This window comes from Pipra filicauda, unplaced genomic scaffold (assembly GCF_003945595.2).
Source record: "Pipra filicauda isolate LSUMZ 115617 unplaced genomic scaffold, ASM394559v2 scaffold80_size11013439_pilon, whole genome shotgun sequence".
Classification (NCBI taxonomy): domain Eukaryota; kingdom Metazoa; phylum Chordata; class Aves; order Passeriformes; family Pipridae; genus Pipra; species Pipra filicauda.
In genome coordinates this window covers 10283658-10304613 of record NW_024104987.1, presented here as the reverse complement: position 1 = coordinate 10304613, position 20956 = coordinate 10283658, and the positions used below count along the sequence as shown (strand labels likewise).

The 20956-nt window shown below is 56.4% G+C and overlaps 1 protein-coding gene across 2 annotated transcripts in view; it reads right to left on the bottom strand.

The window, feature by feature from the left end:
• Positions 1 to 20527, bottom strand: part of ARHGAP44 (Rho GTPase activating protein 44) — a 29969-nt gene extending 9442 nt beyond the window's left edge. For both annotated transcript variants that reach the window (XM_027715706.2, XM_027715707.2), the window contains exons 1-9: positions 20433 to 20527; positions 8056 to 8095; positions 6083 to 6187; positions 5921 to 5997; positions 5171 to 5282; positions 4340 to 4416; positions 3530 to 3647; positions 1376 to 1444; positions 620 to 701 (exon numbers count right to left, since the gene is read on the bottom strand). In XM_027715706.2, coding sequence (XP_027571507.1) covers positions 620 to 701; positions 1376 to 1444; positions 3530 to 3647; positions 4340 to 4416; positions 5171 to 5282; positions 5921 to 5997; positions 6083 to 6187; positions 8056 to 8095; positions 20433 to 20485 — 733 coding nt within the window. In that variant the 5' untranslated portion in view covers positions 20486 to 20527. The remainder of the gene's footprint in view (positions 1 to 619; positions 702 to 1375; positions 1445 to 3529; positions 3648 to 4339; positions 4417 to 5170; positions 5283 to 5920; positions 5998 to 6082; positions 6188 to 8055; positions 8096 to 20432) is intronic.
• Between the last annotated feature and the right edge of the window lie 429 nt (positions 20528 to 20956).

Here is a 20956-nt window from a genome sequence, read left to right as displayed (position 1 = left end):
AGGTGGCATTCAAAATCAAACCTATAACTACAGAGTTTATCTGACTACAGCTCCCTGCCACTTGCTGATAAATCAGTTTTTGCAGCACTGCCAAGACTGCTTTGATTTGTCCAAGGTATCCTCTACAGTTCTTCACTTTGAGAGGGAAGAGGGTACTATTAACAGAGAAAAAAAAACACCTTAAAGTGGACAGGATTCATTGCCAGGATCATAAAATCATGGTTTGGGTCAGAAGGGACTTAAAAGACCATCGAGTTCATCCCTCCTGCCATGGGCAGGGACACCTTCCACCAGCCCAGGTTGTTCCAAGCCCCGTCCAACCTGGCCTTGGACACATCCAGTGATGGGGCAGCCACAGTTTCTCCGGGCAGCCTGTGCCACAATCAGTCAGGTTCCCCCTTTCCATGAAGCTGGCTGGATCCTGTACCCCACAGCCAAGTGGGGTAGGGATGGGATGCCCTCCCCAGTGCCAGGGCAGGCGGGATGCAGACAGGACAGGCAAAGGGAGGATGCTCAGCCACAACACTGCGGGGTCACCCCAGAGCCAGCTCTGGTGCTGGCCGGACACAGGGGCCTCGGTGTCACATGCAGGACCAGGACAGACCCCGTGGGCACTCACCCTGCTGGGCTTTGATCTGGGGCAGCACGTTCTGCAGGAGCGCCAGGGACTTGCGATGGTACTCGGCCTGCACCTCGATCAGCTGCGGGGACACGGCACCAGCGTCACCCCCGGGGATGGGGACAGGGACACGGGGGGACAGGGACACGGGGGACAGGGACACTGGGGGACAGGGACACTGGGGACAGGGACATGGGGGGACAGGGACACGGGGGGACAGGGACATGGGGGGGACAGGGACACTGGGGGACAGGGACACGGGGGGACAGGGACATGGGGGGACAGGACACGGGGACAGGGACACGGGGACAGGGACACGGGGGGACAGGGACACGGGGACAGGGACATGGGGACAGGGGGCTGCGGGCGGCCATCACCTACTCCCTGCTGGCGGGTGAGGGGGACGGGGACACGGGGGGACAGGGACACGGGGGGACAGGGACATGGGGGGAGGGGGACAACGGGGAGGGGGACACGGGGGACAGGGACATGGGGGGACAGGGACAACCACGGGGGGACAGGGACATGGGGGAACAGGGACACGGGGGGACAGGGACATGGGGGGATGGGGACACGGGGGGACAGGGACATGGGGGGATGGGGACACGGGGGGACAGGGACACGGGGGGACAGGGACACGGGGGGACAGGGACATGGGGGGATGGGGACACGGGGGGACAGGGACATGGGGTAAAAGGGACAGGGGGGATGGGGACACGGGGACATGGGAGCCCCACGGGGACGGGCAGCACTTACAGTTTGGAAATAGTTTGCATAGTCTACTTCTTTGGCCACGAAATTGTACATGTCAGCCGAGAGCTGGTCCTGCAGAGAGCAGAGGATCAGTGACCGTCCCGCTCGTGCTGCCCTGGGGGCACCTCAGGGGGTCACCAGGAGGGACCAGCTTGGTCACGCCAGGAGCCAGCGTGGCACAGTGCAGCCCCCACTCAAGATGTGCTGGGGATGTTGAGTGTATGGCAGCACCATGGGGATTTGCTCTCTGCCACCACGCAGACACCTCCCACCTCACCCCCTGTACCTCCTTCCAGAGCCCCCAATTTTCCAGCACTGTGCAAATTTCACGCTCGCAAAATAAGGCTTTGCCACTTCCCGGATTACTCCTTTCCCAGAATCCCCTGGGATAATTCAACTGGAGGAAAACCATCAAGACTTTGAAATGCATTCCAGCTGCAACGTCCAGCACCAGTGCAGGGAATGTACTGGGGGCAGTTCCCGGCTGCACTTGTTTGCTTGGAAATTGCTGGGTGTGTGGGGCTGAGATGCCCCAAGATGGGGAGACACAGCCTGAGTTTGTATTTCAAAGGATGTGGGTTCTGTTTGTGTCCCTGGAGGACAGAGCCAGGATTTGAGGCACTCACACAGCTCCATCTCCTGCCCCCAACCTGCCCAGTGCCACAGCACCAGGTTTGCCCAGCCCTTCGCATCTTCTGCCCCAGGAGAATTCAAAGTCACAGAAAACTTCCAGTGGGTTTTATCACTGAATCCCACAGTCCATGACAAGGGTGCTGGCTGCAGTGTCCCCCCTGGATTGGACACTTCTCCCACCCAGCCTGACCAACTGGGGAGATCATGGCCCTGTGGGATGGTGGGGGGTGATGTGGGCTTGGCACACGCCAGCACTTCCTGCAGGTGTTGGGGATTAAATTAAGTTTACTTCCCGAATATTAGAAATTAATTGTGTGATTACTTAGGGTTCATTTGCATCACAGTGGGCCCTGCTCAGAACTTAGCCTGAGCAGGGGAGGAAATGGAGGCTGGGTCCACTTATCCCACCAGATAAGAGGACTCAAGGGAAAAGACCTTCAAGAACAGGCAACAGAAAAGGCATGAGACCTTGGTAGAGATAAGGTGGAGGGCAAACATAAATCAAGCTTGTTACTCAGTTACACCAGCCAGAAGGTAAGAACAGTTATTGACCTGTCTGTATGGACATGGAGAGAGAATCCAGTGAGATGTTAGAGGACCCTAGACCCAAAATCACCAGAGGACCAAGAAGTGTGAGCACGGGAAGAACGGGGACATCAACTGAATGGGTAAAAAGTCCCAGGTTTTCTTTGTTCAGGGTCCCTGAACAGCTCCACCAGATGGAGTTGTTCCCACTGCTGTACCAAATAATTATTAAATTATTCTTTCCTGGAATTGGATGTCTGAGACTCTTCTGTGGGAAGTCTAAAGGAGAGAAATTTCTATAACAATTTGGTGACCCAGGTGGAATCCCAGGCCACCACCTTCAGATCCTCCCATCTCCAAACATCCAACTGCCACCAGTGGCTGAGCTCACCAGGGACCTACAGAGTGGGAGGCACTCAAGGGTTAGTGTTACAATTCCCTGAGCAGATTTGGTGAAGATACTGTGGGTTTGAGACCCTCTTAGTGTTAGAGAGCCCTGCAGCTTGTTTATAGTGCACAGCCTGAGCAGTGCAGGGGGTCTGAGACCCTCGTGAGGTGCACATAGAAGGGGAATCCGAGTCTCCCTTAACCCACAGAAGGGAGTTCAAGTCCCTTTTAGTGCTTGAAAATTATGGGAAATAAATCCAGCACAGAGAAGGGAGAGAAATGTCTCTAACAGCAGGACTCTGTGCCAGGGCTGGGTGTGCTCAGTGCTGAGCTCACTGGCTCCTGCCAGGATGGGTCCCCTGGGAATGGGATGCTCTCCAGCTCCAGTGGGATAAGGAGGATGGGGACAGAGGAATTGGGGATGCCCTGCCTGGTTGGTGAACATCAGCCACTGCCACCAGGCTGTGTCTGGGGATGGGGACCAGCACAGGCAGTGGGGTACGAAAAGATGAAGAGCAGGGTAAGAGGAGAGGCTGCAGGTTTTCCACGGTGTCTGGGACACCAAGATCATTCCCCCCAGCAAGGAGTGGTCCCCCCAGGAGCCCTGGGTACCCTGCAGATCTCCACTCTGTTGGCTGCCTCCTCCATCTCCTCCCTGAGAGCGTCGGCTTTGGCGCCCGAGGGTTGCAGGTTGCTGGCCAGGCCCGAGGACTTCACGGACTGCTGCCACCTGTGGAGAGGGCAGAGCTGTCACAGGGAGGGACAGGGACCTGTAGGGACCAGGGAGCACATCTCAGCAGACTTGGAGGGCAGCACAGGGACCCCCTTCAGCCAAGCCCACCATGGTCCCCAGGGCTGAGCACCACGGAGATGATCCCAGTCCAGCTGGGATGCAGCATCCACTCCCAGCCCCAACCACTCCCCATCCCCACAGCCAGCTGTACACTCGGGGCTCTAATGAAGTCATTCTTTTCAGCAGGATAATGAGCCTCATCCAGGTGGGGGAGAGATGAAGGGACACCTGTCAAACCTCTCCCCAGGACGTGCTGTGAAGTGGGGCCTTGGACAACTCAGTGGTGCCACAGGACAATCCCTGCAGTGGCAGGAGTACCCAGCTCTTTGCCAGCACATCAGAACTCACCAAGACAGGGAAAAGAGGGAGCAAAATACAGATTTCTGCCAGAAAAAAAAATACTCTTTTGCTGCAGAGGGCAGGCAAGGAAAAGGAATCCGTGGATTCTGCAGACAGGAGCAGAAATTGTGGCTCACTGCAGAGCTTGACTTCAAGGCACACAGTGACACAGCAGACACTTACTGACCCAAGGGAACTGCAGTGCCAGGAGTCCAGGACCTGCTCTCCCTGGAGCTAATCATCCCTTGGGAATTCTTATTTTTCATAAAGCATTTGAAGCCACTTCCTACCTCGTCCTGGAGGAGTCCATGTCCAGCACGAGCTTTGCCAAGTGCTTCCTCTGCTTTTGGATATTTGGGATTTCCACCTGCAGCGACACACAGGAATGGGAGGAGACAAATATCCCTGGAGAGGTGTCCAGGAATGGGTCACTCACACCGGGAGTTTGGGCTGGGGCAAGATAAGGATGCAGCTCCTTCTTTTATCATCACCATCAGGGAGATGGCACAGCTCATCCCTCCTCTGTGTCCCCACAGGGACTGTGCCACACCTTGACAGCCCCAACTGCAGAACCCAAGAGGAGCATCCTTGGGGGATCAAAGCTTCCTGCCCTGGGGAGCTGGATGAGGGAAGGAAAAGGGCTTTTGGGGATGGCAGTGCAAAGCCCTCCATGCATGGCCACCACTTCCCAAAGGATTTGGTAACAGTTGAAAGCCCTGGACACCAGTAGTGCCTCAAAGCTTCTGCTTCTGCTGGGGAAGACAAAATCAGAACCAAGCCCAGGGTGTTTTTCTGGGTGTAAAAGTGGGGAAAAAAGCATTGGGTAAAATTGAAAAACAAACTTGGCAGCAGGGTGGAAAAGGAGGGGGGGAAATCCCAACACCAAAGAGTGTTTGGAGCTTGGAAAAATGGGTCTGAAATAAGAGTGTTAACCCATGCCCTTGGGAAAGGCAGAAAGGAGGAGGAGCAGTGGGAGCAGGTGAAGGAGCCCGGCAGGACACGCTCCAGCACCAGCCCGGCTCCAGGAACTGAACAAGCTGCCCAAGGGGTGCTTTCCCCAGTCAGATGTGAGTCCCCAGCACGGGGACACCCCCACCCAGTGACACCCCCACGCTGCTCACCTCAGCCAGCACGAAGAGGGGCTCGATGACGTCTCTCTCCACCTGCAGCTCGAAGTGGATGAGCTCCTGTGCCAGCTTGTCCTCGGCCTCCCCGCACAGCCGCAGCATCTTCCTGCAGGGACACGGGCACAGCTGGGCACCGCGGGGCTGGGGGGCAGGGGGTGGCTGTCCTGCACCCACGGGGGTGGGCAAAGGGCACCCAACACCCCTGGGGGTCTGGGCAGTGGTGAGGGGCAGCCTGTCCTTGGTGGAGAGCTGGAGAGAGGGGAACCGTGGGCTCTGTGGGTGTCAGGAAATCTCATTCCCCATTCCCTAAGTATTGTACCAGTTACAGTCTGAAATGGTATGGACTTTGTTAAGAATTATATACATAGTTTCTTAAGTTATAGATATATTAAGTTACTTATCCACACATAGCTTACATTGTATACTGCATGACCAAAGGACTTTGTTAAGAATTATACACATACATGTACAGTTTCTTAAATTATGGATATATTAAGTTACTTAAGATATATATATAGACATACACTTTACATGGTATAGTGCATGGCCAAAGGACTCCAGCTCACAACAAGAAAAAAAAAGCACTAAGGAGCTTGCAGGAGCACCCCAGCCCTCCCAAACTGCTTCGAAACCCTCCCTGTTATCCAGCACCACAGATGAGGAACAGCAGCAATTCCTGGCAGCAGCATCCCAGCACCCCCCCAGCAGTGTCAGAGCTCTGGGGCAGCCCCGGGCCCCCCTTACCCCAGCAGGGAGTCATCTCCCAGCACAGCAGATCCCTCCATCAAGCACTGGGCCAGCGTCGTCAGCGGCAGCTTCTTCTGCAAAGAGAGGGGCCGTGTTCCCACCCCGGCACCCCCGGAGCCCCCGGAGCCCCGAGCCCCCCGGAGCCCCCGGAGCCCTCACCGAGCGCTTGTCGGCGTCCACGCCCTGCTGGCCCTGCAGACATGCTGTCAGCTTCTTGTGGGTGCTGTGGGACACCTGCTTCACCAGCTCCAGGCGCTTCTCCACCTGCGGATGCAGCCGTGTCCATCCCCGGGAATCCCGCCTGGCCCGGGCAGGGACACAGGGGGCTTTGCCAGCAGAGTGCTTTGAGTTGTTCTCTCTTGGATGCGACAGCACCAGAGACCAAAGCCATCCCAGAGCAGAGGTGCTCCTGCGCCATCTGACCCTGGATCTGGAGCAGCCTCCGAAGCCCAGTGTCCATCCCCTGCCAAGCCCAAACTGGCCAATCACTGAAAATCACCTTATTTGCCTCTGAATTGATTAAATCAAGCAATTCATCCCAAAAACTCAGCAAGATGAGGCATTAAATGTAAGCAACCAAGATCTGCCAAAAAGCAAAGCTGAGAGATGTGGTGAAAACATGGAAAGCTCAAAATCTGGGGATACAATGTGGAAAAAGAGAAATAGGCTCTAAAGTTCAAAATCTTGGGAAATGATCCAGGGGGAAGAAAAGAAATATTCTCTGTCTGAGCCTGAAGCAACTCCTTGAGGCAGGAGGCACCTCACAGGAGCCTGGCACTCAGGCTGAGCTATTTTCCATCACTATAGTAATATATATTACTAATAATATATACTATATAATATATAATAATATATACATATATAATATAATATAATAATATATAAATATTATATATATTTAACAAATAATAGATTTTCAGGATGTCTGGCTGAGGTGGAGCAGTCTCTGTCCTCCTTGCAGCATATATATGTTCCTTTCAACATACACATGGACATGTATATATATAAAATTATATATATATAAATTATATATATTATATATACACACACATTTGTGTATATGTTGGAAAGAAGGGGTATGATGGTCATGTGGGTGGGCACCCATCTAAATAAGCCAAACTGGAGTTAATTAGATAAAGACCCCTGCAAACAACACTGGTCCTTTGGGAGACACCTGGACAGGGTAGCACCGACCACCCTCCCTACTGAATTATCATCCAAAGACGTAAAAATCCCCTGTGTGACCTTGTTGGAGTCAGAGATGTTCCAAGGGCTGGAGGAGAGAAGGCTCCAGGGAGACCTTAGAGCCCCTTCCAGTGCCTAAAGGGGCTCCAAGAGAGCTGGAGAGGGACTTGGGACAAGGGTCTGGAGTGACGGGAAAAGGGGGAATGGTTTCACACTGCCAGAGGGCAGGGTTAGATGGGATATTGGGAAGAAATTCCTCTCTGTGAGGGTGGGGAGGCCCTGGCACAGGTTGCCCAGAGAAGCTGTGGCTGCCCCATCCCTGGAAGTGTCCAAGGCCAGGTTGGACGGGGCTTGGAGCAACCTGGGCTAGTGGAAGGTGTCCCTGCCCATGGCAGGGGGTGGAATGAGTTGATCTTTAAGGTCCCAACCCAAACCACTCCATGATTCCATGAATTTGGTGATGAATTTGTGAATTCACATCCCTTTGCTGGCACTTCCCCTCCCGGGGCATGCAGAAAGCCAGGACACATGACCTGGGCATCACAGCTGCTAATCCAAGGCACCAAGGGAGGCTGAAATCACCCAAGCCATCAGCTTTGGGAACCATCCCCTGCTGTCACAAGTCCCTTCCCCAGGGCAGGATACGGGGAACAGGCGCCCACAATCTGGCTGGCTGGATCAGGTTGCCATCCTGGCAGAGACAAGACTGGATCCGATTCCAGCTGACCTGGAAACCAGGCTGGGAAAGGGCCAGGAGGCACGTGGGAGGGAGACACTGCTGCTTCCCACGCTCCCAGCCCCCTCCTCCTCCTCCCAGCCCATCTCATTCCTGTGGGACGCTGCAGCACAGACTGACATGGAGCTGCTGACCCAGCCAGCACCCAGAGGTGGGTGCCCAGGCACCCATGGACACCTGGGAATGGGTCAGACCTCACAGAGGACCTCACCTGCAGGAGATCTTCGCTCAACACTTCAGTCTTCTCGGCTCTGCAAGACAAGAAAGAAGACAAAGCATTGGTGAGGGGTCTGGCACACGTGGCAGTGCCCGGCTGCACACCATGTACACCTGGAATGTGCTTTTCCATTGGGATGCAGGTGGTGATTTAAGGATCTCTGGTCTCATCAGCTATTGGCTCATCTCCTAAAGAAGCAAAGGAACCACGTCCAAAGCCTTTTAGAGAGTGTAAATCAGAGAATCACAGAATGGTTTGGGTTGGAAAGGAGCTCTTGGTGGCTCCCTGCCATGTACCACACCAATTTAGGGTCCACCGCTGATCTCCCACTTATTTTTCCATCATCCCCAGCAAAACAGGCGTGCTAAATTCCCAGAAGGAAGCAGGCAGTGCTGCAGAGGGAGGTGGTGTGTCTACACAGGAAGGCAGCTCCCTGGGCTCTGCACACCCTCAGCACTGAGGATTCCAAGGACACAGCCCGTCCGCACGGCTGAGCCTCCTCACACCGACACGGCCACTGGATCTGAGGCGGCAGCTGCTGCCCGAGGCCTGGCCAGAACCCTTCCTGCTGCTCACTGGGGATGGATTTACCGCTCCAGAGCCCGTGTCATCCTCTGTCTACGCTAGTGAGGAGCGCTGGGGGTGCAGAAGGAGACACAAACCCGCCATCCCCGGCCTCACATGCACCCGCAGCATCCTGCCCGCAGAGCCCGCGGCTGCTCCGCACCACATCTGCTCAGGCTCAGTTAAACCATCACGCTCCGGATCATTTATTCATTTTCCCAGGGTTTTTAACAATGTCAGGGCATCATCTCGCTTGGAAAAATGAGCTCTGTCAAGATGTGCTGAGGCAGAGCTGTGATTCAGCCAATTAGTCCCTAAAGGTTCGTTAACGAACAGCAAAAGCTTGGTGCTCTCATCGCTTAAAAAACACCTTTATTTCCCGAGCCCTGGTCTCTTTCTGCCATCCAAGGTGGTTTCTCAGGTTGGAAAGATGGAGGGAATTATTGAAACAGTGGAAATAAGGAGCAAACACAGGCAGAGCAAGGTTCAGAGAGCAAGCCTGGCACGGCAGCAGCTCATCCACAAATACACCACCAGAGCCTTTTAGAAAGTGTAAATCATAGAATCCCAGAATAGTTTGGGTTGGAAGGGACCTTAAAGTTCAATTTGTTCCACGCCCTATCATGGGCAGGGACACCTTCCACCAGCCCAGGTTGCTCCAAGCCCCGTCCAACCTGGCCTTGGACACTTCCAGGGATGGGGCAGCCACAGCTTCTCTGGGCAACCTGTGCCAGGGCCCCACCAAATCAACTGCATTACATCTACTTTGTGTATTAAAGTTGTCCCAGCATCCGATTTAAATTGGTTTAAAAATAAATCTAAAAAGAAATAAATTTTAAAAACCCTATTTATTTTAATTGGGGGGAAAAAGGGATTTAAATGAACATATTTAAATGAACATCCATAAGAAGCGCAAGTGATGTGCTGCTTGCCCGGGAGCAAGAGCTGATCAGCTTCTCCTCCTCTTCTGGAAATCACCTTCACTTTATTTAGACAGGGCTGGAAACGCTACAGAATTAGCACAAACAGGGAAAAAAGCAGCAAATATTCACCAGCACAGACACAACGGCCGTTCCTGCTCCCCCGCCCGGCTCGGGATATATTTAGCATCCCAAAGGAGTGGGAGGTGACAGGGAGTCAGGTGAGCGCTGCACAGCCACAGGCAGGCACTGCCGGTGCACGTCCCTGCTGCTCCCTCGGAACCCCAGGAATCCTTTCTAAACTTTAACATAAAAAGTGGTGTTTTTTTTTTTCATATGTTTTCTCCTCTTCCAGCCGGGCTGGGGGATGGGATTTGCACATCCCAGGGTCCTGCACTGCCAGGTTTCTCTCCCAGCAGCCACAAACCAACCTGTGCTACAATTTGATGTGCATTTTGGAAACAGAAAATGATGATTCAAACAGAAAAACAAAAATCTGGCCTTGATCTGCTTTTAAGCACATCCTCAGTGTGACAAACCCCAGTGGCTTTAACGGAGAGCAACCCCCTGGCACAGCCCCCCAGGCACATTCCAGGATGCTCAAGCAGGTTGGGGAACCTGCCAGTGATTAAGTCGGCTTTAAAAACAGGGGAAAAACAGGCTGCAGCATTTTATGGATGGGAATAAGCAAAGAGGCTGTTGGAGCTGCTCAGCACAGCTGCCCAGGGCCTTGGCAGAGTGATGGGCACACAGCAGGAGCAGGAGGTTCCCTGCCTTATTTTGTCATCTGTGGGAGCTGGGATGTTTTCCACAGAATCACAGAATCAACCAGGTTGGAAAAGACCTCTGAGATCATCCAGTCCAACCCGTGACCCAACCCCACCTTGTCACCCAGACCATGGCACTGATGCCACATCCAGGCTCTGCTCAAACACCTCCAGGGATGGGGACTGCACCCCCTCCCTGGGCAGCCCATTCCAAGGGCTGATCCCTCTCTCTGGGAAGAACTTCTTCCCCATGTCCAACCTAAACCTGCCCTGGTGCAGCTCAAGGCTGTGCCCTCTTGTCCTACTGCTGGTTCCTGGGAGTAGAGCCCGACCCCCCCCGGCTGCCCCCTCCTGTCAGGGAGTTGCAGAGAGTGAGAAGGTCTCCCCTGAGCCTCCTCCTCTCCAGGCTGAGCCCCCCCAGCTCCCTCAGCTGCTCCTCACAGCACTTGTGCTCCAGTCCCTTCCCCAGCCCCGTTGCCCTTCTCTGGACCTGCTCCAGCCCCTCCATGTCCTTCCTGAGCTGAGGGCCCAGAGCTGGACACAGCACTCCAGGGGTGGCCTCAGCAGTGCCCAGTCCAGGGGCAGAATCACTTCTTCTGCCCTCCTGCTTGTGATGGGGATGGGGGTCCCTGTGTGGCCTTGGGGACACACCACAGCCACCAAGAGGCTGCAGTGAATGGGGGTTGGTCACAGCAGTGGGAGCCAGGTCCCACATCCTGCCAGTGCTGGGCACCAGCATCCAGAGCCAGGAATCATCCTGCTCCCACACCGTGGCTTCCCCAGCGAGGTAAAACACGGCCCCAGGAGCCACCACGGGGTGTTTTTCCACAGCCAAACCTGGGGACGAGTCTCCTTCCCCAGCCCACCTGGATCCTACAGGTGATGCCACCAGCAGCCACCACAAAGAGCTCCAGCTACAAAGTCTGGCCCTGGGATGCACCAAAAAAATACAAGTAATTCCCCCCAGAGCAAGTCTCTGTACTTGTCCTGCTGGCAGCACTCTGGAACCTACAAATCATCTCCAGGAGCACCAGAACCGAGTGGCACCTCCAAACCCCCAGCACGCCCAGCCCAAGCTCCACGTGGCCATTTAATGTGTAAAACCTAAAAATTAACATCATCCCACTCCCCTGACATCACACTGCGCTCCAGCTCCATGCTGCTAATGGCTCCAGGGAAAATCCCATTATATCCCTTACGTTTCTAACGTTAAATAGTTTTCAGCCTAAAGTTAATGCGGTTTTACAGGAGCTTATATGGTTTTATGAGCCATCCTGTGAGCCTGAAGCAAGTGATGCTTGGAGGCAAATGTACACCCTGCCTGGGAGCAGCCAGGGAGATGAGACTGTCCTGCACATCCCTGGCTCCATCCTACCTGCCTTGGAGGGTATTTTTTGGGTGCTGAGCCCTTGATCAACATCAGAGATGCTCAAGGAGACCCCAGTGCCACCTCTTTGGCACCCAGTGGCATTTTCTGGAGCAGTGGGATGGCAGCATCTCCCTGGGATTTCGGCAAAGCATCTCCAGCAGGCTCAGCCCTGAGCATCTCCACAGCCCTGAGCATCTCCACAGCCCTGAGCATCTCCACAGCCCTGAGCATCTCCACTCAGCTCAACAAACCCTGCTTGGTGCTTTCTTCTCCCTCCCATATTGTGCTCCAAGCAGTGCCCCACTCAGGGATGGGTGAGGGTCCCTGTGCCTTCCACAAACTCTCTTGCCTTGGTTTCCCATCCCCAGGGAGAACCACTTGCTGAAACCCTCTGGATTCAGGAGCCCCAGCTCCCAGCTTAGTCTCCAGAGCTGAGTTCAGACCCTGTGGGACTTTGGAGCCCAAAGCACAAGGGCACTCCTGAAATCACAGCCCTGCAGAAACCCCCTGACAGCGCCAAGAGGGACCAGTCTGGATGTGACTGATGCTGGGAAACATGTCTGGCTCCAGCAGAGATGCCCTCCCTGTTCCAGCCTGGCATCTTGATCCCAATCAAGGAAACCCCCAGCCCCTCCAGGCACACCCGAACCCATCCCCAGCACCTCTCAGTTCCTCCACAGCACCCCCCAAAGACCTTCCTCAGCAACCCCCAGCCCTTCCTGGCATCCCCCAGTCCATCCTCAGCACCCCCCGGTTCCTCCCCAGCAAGCCCCCAGCCTATCCCCAGCAGCCCACCATCCTTCACCCATACCTGCCACGCCCCAGTCCATCCCCAGCACACCCCCAGTCCATTCCCAGAACACCCCTCAGCCCATCCATTCCCCCCAGCCCCACCTGACACCCCCCAGTTCCTCCCCAGCACCCCCAATCCATCCCAGCCCACTCCATGCCCCATTCCTGGGGTCAAAGAGATCCCTGAATTCCATCTCTGCCGTGGGCTGTCACCCCAATCCCAAAGGACCCCAGGACCTGGCCAGGCCCACAGGAGGCAGCTGAGCTCCTGCCTGCACAAACCCATCCCCTTCCCAAATTGCTATCGAAGCAATTCGAGGGGGTTCCAGAGCCCCCCCAAGGGAGAGCAGAGGGACCCAGACTCCCACACCCTGGGGTACATCAGACCCCCTCCCTCACACCCTGGCAGAGTTCAGGGCCCATCTGTGCCTACCCCAAAACCCCACAGCCCGAACAGACCACACAGGTCTGGTGTGTGGGAAGGGGTGGCTGCAGCTCCCATACATCAGAGCAGGCAACTGGTGGCACCAGTAAAATGTCCTCTTGGCACCAGTTTAAGCCAGGACCAGGTCTGGGCCATCCTTTACACCCATTTATTTCCATCCCCATGTCTCCCAGGGTGAGTCCCCAGGGCTCCTGTGCTGGGTCACGACTTCCCCAGGGAACCAGAGACGGTGGGTTTTGACCATGCAAGGTGTCCTGAGTAAAGAACAGCACCCAAGGGAGGGGTGCAGGGACCCCCAGTTTCCCTGGCTGGTCCCTAATCCCCCAAAACTTCATACCATATGAGTTCCATGCATCCTGTGGGAGCATCCCTTGGAGAGGCAGCCAGCAGCACCAGCCCTCAATGCTTTCTTTCCTCTTTCCTTTCAGCAAACAAAAGCCTGCTCCTCCCCTTCCCCTCCAGGTTTCCAGCACCCCGGGGCTGTTTTTCCCAGCACAAACCCAGGCACCTCTCAGCCAGCACCCAGACACTCAGTCCCTGCAAGCAGCTGGGAGGAAAAAGGGCAATTAATACAGAGACTTAAAGCAAACAAGCAGGGGATGCAGCCACTGTGTGGTCAGGCACTGGCTTCTGCAAAAACTAATTGCTGCCAGCAGAAATCAACACCAATCAAGCAAATTATGTTGATTCCCACATAAATACATGACTTTCCAGCGTCCTGACCTGAGGAGGTACAGCAGAGCCAGTGCTTCCCCAGAGCATCTGCTGATGCCAGACAACTCCTTCTGGCTGGACCGTCCATCACCAGTGCCCACCCCTGCCCCTGCCACTGTCCCCCTGTGATGCTCCGACCACCTGAGACAAGGAGCTGCCAGCCTGGGATTTGACCCTGAGCCAGCAAAACTCCAAACACAACAAGGATTTCATGGCAATATTATCTCTGAGTGGGAAAAGCATCATGCCCGGCTGGTGGGCAGAGCTTCACCCGGCACGGGGACAGCAGGAGCAAGGATGTATCTCCAGAGGCACAGCGTGTCTGCCTTGAGGACCCTCTGGCCCACCCTTCCTGCCCAAAATACTCCTTTCACCCCATTCCTGGCCACCCATCCCTGCAGTCTGCCCATAAATATTTAATCACTATTTAATTACCAGCGCTGATTCCCCCGATTTCTCCTTGCTCCAGCCTAAAAGTAACCTCCTGGCTGAGGGCAGGAGAGGGAGATATGAGGACCCAGCCAAGGCCGTCCCACACCGGCAGCGTTCACTCCCATGGGTGGGTCAGTGCCCGGCTCCATCCTGGTCTTGCCACATCTCCCTGTGGTGCTGATGCACCTGCCTGGTACCCGTGGGAAAATTCCAGGTCCTGCAGTCCCTCAAGCCCAGAGGGTGAGGTTGGCGAGGTTGGCGAGGCTGGCGAGGCTGGCGAGGTCGGCGAGGTGAGGTTCAACCACACAACTCGAATAAACCATTGAGGATCCACTGCATGTGCCAGAGGGGGAGGAAGCTCCTTGGTTGTCATCCAGAAAACCCCTGGAAGCGCTGGGCATTGCAATGCAGGCTGGATGCTGGTCCAAGGACTGCACTGTCCTCAGCTTCTGCCGCCACCTGAGCTGTGCTGGCCACCACATCCCTGGGGACACACGATCCAGCGGTGCATAACCAGGATCTGCCGAGCCCAAACGGAGCTGCGGATTCTTCCCGGTGCCTTTTTAGCAGGCAAAGAAGCAAAACATCCAATATTTATATCCTCAAATCGCTGCTCAGATCCCTCGGGGAGACGACTCCGACGGCAACATCCAGCGAGACACGGCGAGACGGCCCCGCCGCCGCCTCCTCCGGCGCTCCCTGGGCTGGTCCTGCCCGTGGGTGACACGGTGTGACAGTCCCCGTGTCCCAAACCTGCACCTGAAGGCAGCGATGCCCACCCAGCAGTCCCAGTGCCAGGGCTCAGCCCCTGGCAGCTTGCCCGCCTTTGGCCGAGCCAGGCCGGAAAAAGCAGGATGACACAGGCAGGGAAGGCTGGTCCAGCTTTCCATCATCCTTCTGCCCACAGCTGGGAAAACCAAAGGAATCAGAGCAAAATGGGGGACAGAGTTTTAAAGGCAAGACTCCTCTTCTCCTCCTCTCCTGCCCTTCTCCCAGCTGTGAGCTCTCTGTGTCTTCAGCATGGGATGTTTGAAGCCTTTTGCCCCTGGCACATCCCTCCCCGGGGTCGCATCCTGACTGGGCTTTGATCCTGAGTTAGAAATCATGGAGAAGCCCCCGCAGAGCGAAGAGCCCTGAGGCTGCTGGAGTGGGGACAAAACCTTCAGCCTGCTCCATGAATATTCCAGTTTGCCGGAGCTGCCGCCTGGTGAGGAGGATAAAAATATCCCCAAGGCTGCGGGGATGCTGCCGGCACCGGCGGCAGGGCCAACATTCCCAGGGGGGTCTGCTGATAGAGAGTCACTGGCACCCCAAAGTGCAGATGGGGAGCCCAGCTATTTAAAGGGTGTTGTTCCCTCCAGCAAATCCCATCGGAAGAAATCCCAGGTGGTGCTTCTATTCCCTCTGCCCTTGTTTCGTACAAGCGGAATAAAATGTCCTTATTTCTTGCCGAATATTCTTGCTGCACCAAGAATAAACCCTCAGTGTTTTGAGGCTTTGTACTGATGTGCAAGTGCTGGTGCTGGGAAAAACATCTGCCCTGAGAGCCACCAAAGTGCCATCCAGACCAAAATGCCACAGCTTCCCCCCCCCTGGAATGGGGATATAGCGTGGGATGTTCAGGAAGGACTAGGAGGAAAAATCCAACCCCTCCAAGCTGCTGCCATGATCCCTGGTGTCCTCCATGCCCACTGTGCCATTCGGGAACCCAGCTGCACGTGGCTGCAAGTGCCTGTTTTAATCTCAAAGGAAAAAACCTCCATATTGAGCCAATTTTGGAAAATTCACAGGGCCGTTTGGGCCGCTGGAGTGGGTGGCAACACCCTCGTGCCATCATCCCATCACCTCAGAGCCAGGGTGGAGCTCCCACCAGTTCAGTCCCCGATGGGATGGATAAATAAACACAAATAAAAATGAAAGCACTTTGCAAGAAACATCCTCAGAGTGTTTTACAGCCACTTATTGATTTCTCTTCTCTTTCCTTTTTCCAGCCCATGGAGATAAATATTATGGCCCTTTTCAGACTGGGCACAACAACTGCCCCCAAGGTCGGGTACCAAACAAAGGGCTGGGCATCCCCAGCTCTTTCTATTAGTGAAATGACCAAAATAAAATAAAACAAAGTAAAACAAAGTAAAATAAAATAAAATAAAATAACATTAAATTAAAATAAAATAATAAAATAAAATAAATACTGTGCTCAGGGCCCAGCAGAGCGTGGGGATGCTCCGGCTGGTCCTGTCACACAAACTGGGCACCCCAGCACCTGCAGGGGCTGCTGCTCTCTCCAGGGGGGTCAGGAAGTCCTCACTGGCCCCCTAATACTGATCTTGACCCTTTCCTGACCCCAAACCCAGTTCTCATCCTTATCCTGATCCTGACCTTAACCTTGACTCTAAACCTAATCCTGACTCTAACCCTTACCTTATCCTAACTATAACCCTGACCCTAACATTAACCTTGACCCTAACTCTAATCCTGACCCAAACCCTCATTTTGACCCTAATCTTAATCCCGACCCTCATCTTGACCCCAACATTAACCCTGACCCTTGTGGGTGACCCCTGTTCCTTGGCTGCAGATGGTCCCTCACTGCCCCCACCCCAGTACCAGCTGAGGCCACCCCAGGGACAAAGGGCTGCTCCTGCCTGTCCCCTTCTGGCATCTGACAGGTCCATGGAAAGGGTTTTCCCTTCAGTTGCCTGTTTTCTTCCATTTTTTTTTAAGGAAATTGCACCATGAAAAGTAGGAAGAGCCACCAGGGGTTGGGACTTGGCTCTGCCCACCCCGCAGGGTGGCTGGGCAGATGTCCCTGCTGTCCCCAGTGTCCCCCCAGCCTCCCCGCTGTGTTGGGGGGGGACCAATGGGATCTTCTGGGAGCTGCTGGGATAGGTGACACAGATACACCAGCTGGATGCCACCACTGCCCCCAAGGCTCCCATCTCCCCCCAAGAGACAACCTCCACGTGAGCACAGACCTCAGCCCCAGGACAGCATCCACCCTGGTTGACCCCAGACTCAGAGGCACTGCCACTGCAGGGGGATGGTGGCCCACTGGAGTTTGGTGACAAGCAGGAGGGGCCACCCCTCAGACCCCAGAGAGTTATGGTGCAGGTACCCCAGCGAGCCTTTCCCAGGGGAGACAAAACACCAGGGTTCTATTCTTCTTCTTTATTTCCACTTATTATTCCTTATTTCCACTTTTATTCCTTATTTCCATTTATTATTCCTTATTTCCATTTATTATTCCTTATTTCCATTTATTATTCCTTATTTCCATTTATTATTCTTTATTTCCATTTATTATTCCTTATTTCCACTTTTATTCCTTATTTCCATTTATTATTCCTTATTTCTATTAATTATACCTCATTTCCATTAATTATTCCTCATTTGCACATATTATTCCACATCTGCATGTCTTATTCCACATTTGCACGTGTTATTCCACATTTGCATGTATTATTCCCTACTTCCTTTTATTATTCCCTATTTTCATCTATTATTCCTTAATCCTATCTATTACTCCTGATTTCCAGCTGTCTGGAGAGGTCTGCTCAGGACTGCACAGTGGGAAGAGGGATAATGGGGACCAGTGGAGTAGGGCTGAGGAAGAGGATGGTCCCCGAGCTCCTGCTGTGCCCTGAGGAGGATCCAGCTGTCCCATCCCAGCAAAGAGGGGGCCACGTTCCCCACATTCATCCCAGCCCGGAGGTTCTGGCAGCAGGGGCAGCTCTGCAGCCGACGAGCCGGGAACCAGCGGAGCCTCCCACTGCCCGTCACGAGCCGGCGTCGCAGGGAGCCCTAAGAGGATTAGGGGTTTAGCAGCCCCCGGCCGCTGGCCCCGTTCCCTGGGCTGCAGGGAGCCGGCACTGCCCCCGCGTTCCCGGGGGATGCGGGAAGGAGGATGCTCCTCGCCGTGTCAGCGGCACCATTTTGAGGCCGGGCGTGTGCGCGGGGCCCGGCTCACGGCCCCCCGCGGGGGTGGGGGGACACGGGGACACCCCTCCCGTGCGGGTGGCAGATGTGCCAAACCCCCTCGGAGACACAGCAAACCCCCTCGGGGCGTCCGGAGAGCGAACCTGGAGAAAATCACACGCCCTGTCCCCAGACCAGCCTCCTCCTGCTGCTCCCCCAAGGGAGGCAAGTGCTGCTCCCTCAGCGCTCCCGCACCACATTCCCACAGCGTGATCCACGGGCCATGTTCCCTGTGCCACCCTCCCACACCACGCTCCTGCACTGTGCTTCCATACCACGCTCCCTGTGCCATGTTCCCCGTGCCATGATCCCACACCACATTCCCTGTGCCATGTTCCCCGTGCCATGATCCCACACCACATTCCCTGTGCCATGATCCCACGCCACGCTTCAGCACTGCACTCCCGCACCACATTCCCTGTGCCATGTTCCCTGTGCCATGATCCCACGCCACGCTCCAGCACTGCACTCCCGCACCATGTTCCCTGTGCCATGTTCCCTGTACCGTGATCCCACACCACGCTCCCACACCACATTCCCACACCGTGCTCCTGCCCCACATTCCCACATTGCATTTCTGCACCAGATTCCCACACCGTGCTCCCACACCAGATTCCTGGAGCACGCTCCCAAACCACATTCCCTCACCACATTCTTGCACCATGTTCCTGCCACTCTGCTCCTGCACTGTTCCCACACCGCGTTCCCACACCAGGTTCCTTCAGCACGCTCCCAAATCACATTCCCACACGTTCCTGTGCCCGCTGCCATCCCACCCCATGCCATGTGCCAGCAGCCTGACCCCCAGCCTGGCAATGGACTCTGAGCCGGCGGGATGTCCCCCCATTGCCATGGGGGACACAGAGAGGGGGATGCAGGGGATGCCAGCGGAAATCCCAAGCCCTCAGATCTGGAAGAGGATGCTGATCCTGATGCCCCGGCTGTGCTGGTGCCCCAGTGCCACCATGGGAAGGAAAAAATAAACAAATCCTCTCCCTCCCTCCTTCCCCCTCCCCGCCTGCAAAATCTCCAGGAATTACACAACAGGCACGATCAAATCCCGGGTCTGGCCATGCTCCGGCGCACACGGGCACTCCCGTGGGCACAGCCCCTTCATCCACACCCCGACGTGGCCCTGGCCCCACAGCCAGCCAGGGGTGCTGGGGGGCAGCACACTGGGGCACCCCACAGCATCAGGGTGTCTGGAGAGAGGGTGTTCCTGCAGCCCGGCCCTGGCACAGGGGATGGGCAGGCAGGGAGCAGTGGGTACAGGGGGCAGGGTGTGGGACAGGGGCAACGGGGGCAGCAGGGCAGGGTGGGTGCAGTGGGTCAGGCAGGGGTAAACGAACAGGCAGGGTGTGGGGCGAGGGGTGCAGTTGGGGGAGGAGGCAGGGAATGGGCAGGGAGGAGGGGAGGTGGGCCTAGGGGCAGTGGGGCAGGCAGGCAGCAGGCAGTGGGACAGGCAGGGAGCAGGGAATGGGGCAGGCAAGGATCAGGGCAGGCACGGAGCAGGGAATGGGGCAAGGTGAGGACAGAGGGTGTCAGGGTGCAGGTAAGGAGCAGGCAGGATGCAGGCAGCAGGGTAAGGGGCACACAGGGAGTAGGAAGGCTGTGGGGCAGGCAGGGCGCAAACTGAGGGACAGGGGCAGGAGGATGGGCAGAGTGTGGGCAGGAACAGGGGCAATAGGAAGAGGGTAGGGAACAGGCAGGGTACAGGAAGGGAGATGGAGCAGTGGGGCTGGCAGAGAGCAGCCAAGGCACAGGATCAGGGGCAGTGGGGCAGGCAGGGAGCAAGGGAGCAGGCAGGGAGCAGGCAGGGAAGCAGGCAAGCTGTGGGATTAGGGGCAGTGGGGCAGGCAGGGGGTGGGTATTGTGGAATGGCACTGGGCAGGCAGGACACAGGTGGGCTGCAGAATCAGGGCAGTGGGGCAGGCAGGGAGTGGGCAGGAAAGACAGGATGCAGGTGGGGAGTGGGATGAGGGCAGTGAGGCTGGCAGAGCACGGACAGGGAGCCAGGGCAGCAGGGCAGGAGGCAGGGGCATGGGGAGGGTGAAGGATCAGGTCAGTGGGGCAGGCAGAGCACAGGCAGGGCATGAGACTGGGGCAGTGGGGCAGGCAGGACGCAGGGAGGGTGTTGGGTTGGGGTAGCGGGGCAGGCAGGGAACGGGCAGGAGGCAGGCAGGTTGCTGGATCGGGGCGGTGGGGCAGGAAGGGAACGGGCAGGTGCGGATGCGGCGGGGCAGGCGGAACGGGCAGGAGGCAGGCAGGGTGCGGGATGGGGGCGGTGGGGTGGGCAGGGAGCAGTCAGGGTCCCCATCCGCATCCTCATCCCTATCCCCATTCCATCCCCGTCCCATCCCCATCCCTTCCCATCCTATCCCCATCCCTACCTGCCCACGGTCTGGTTGGCGAGCTGGCGCATGCGGTTGAATTGCTTCTTCATGGTGGCGGCGGTGCGGGCGGTGCGGGCGGTGCGGGCGGTGCGGGCGGGCAGCGGGGCCGGGGGCCGCGGGCCGCCCCTCCCGCATCCCCGCCCGGCACCGAGCCGGGCCGGGCCGAGCCGAGCCGAGCCGGGCCGAGCGGGCCCCGCCGCCCCTGCGCCGCTCCGCGCCTCCGCCTGCGCTCCGCGCCCCCCGCACCGCCCCGCACCGCCCCCGGCCGCGGCGGCGATGGGAAATGTAGTCCGGGGCCGCCCGCCCCGGCGGGCTCTGCAGGGCGTGGGGGGGTCTTGGAGCGAGTCTGGAGCCGAGCATCCCCCCCGGCATTCCCTGATATCCCCCGACATCCCTGGGCGTGGTCCCGGCGTCCTCCCCGGCATCCCTCAGCATCCCTTGACATGGCCTCGGCATCACCTGGCATCCCCCCGGCATCCCTCTGGCATGCCCCGGCATCACCTGGCGTCCCCTTAGATCCC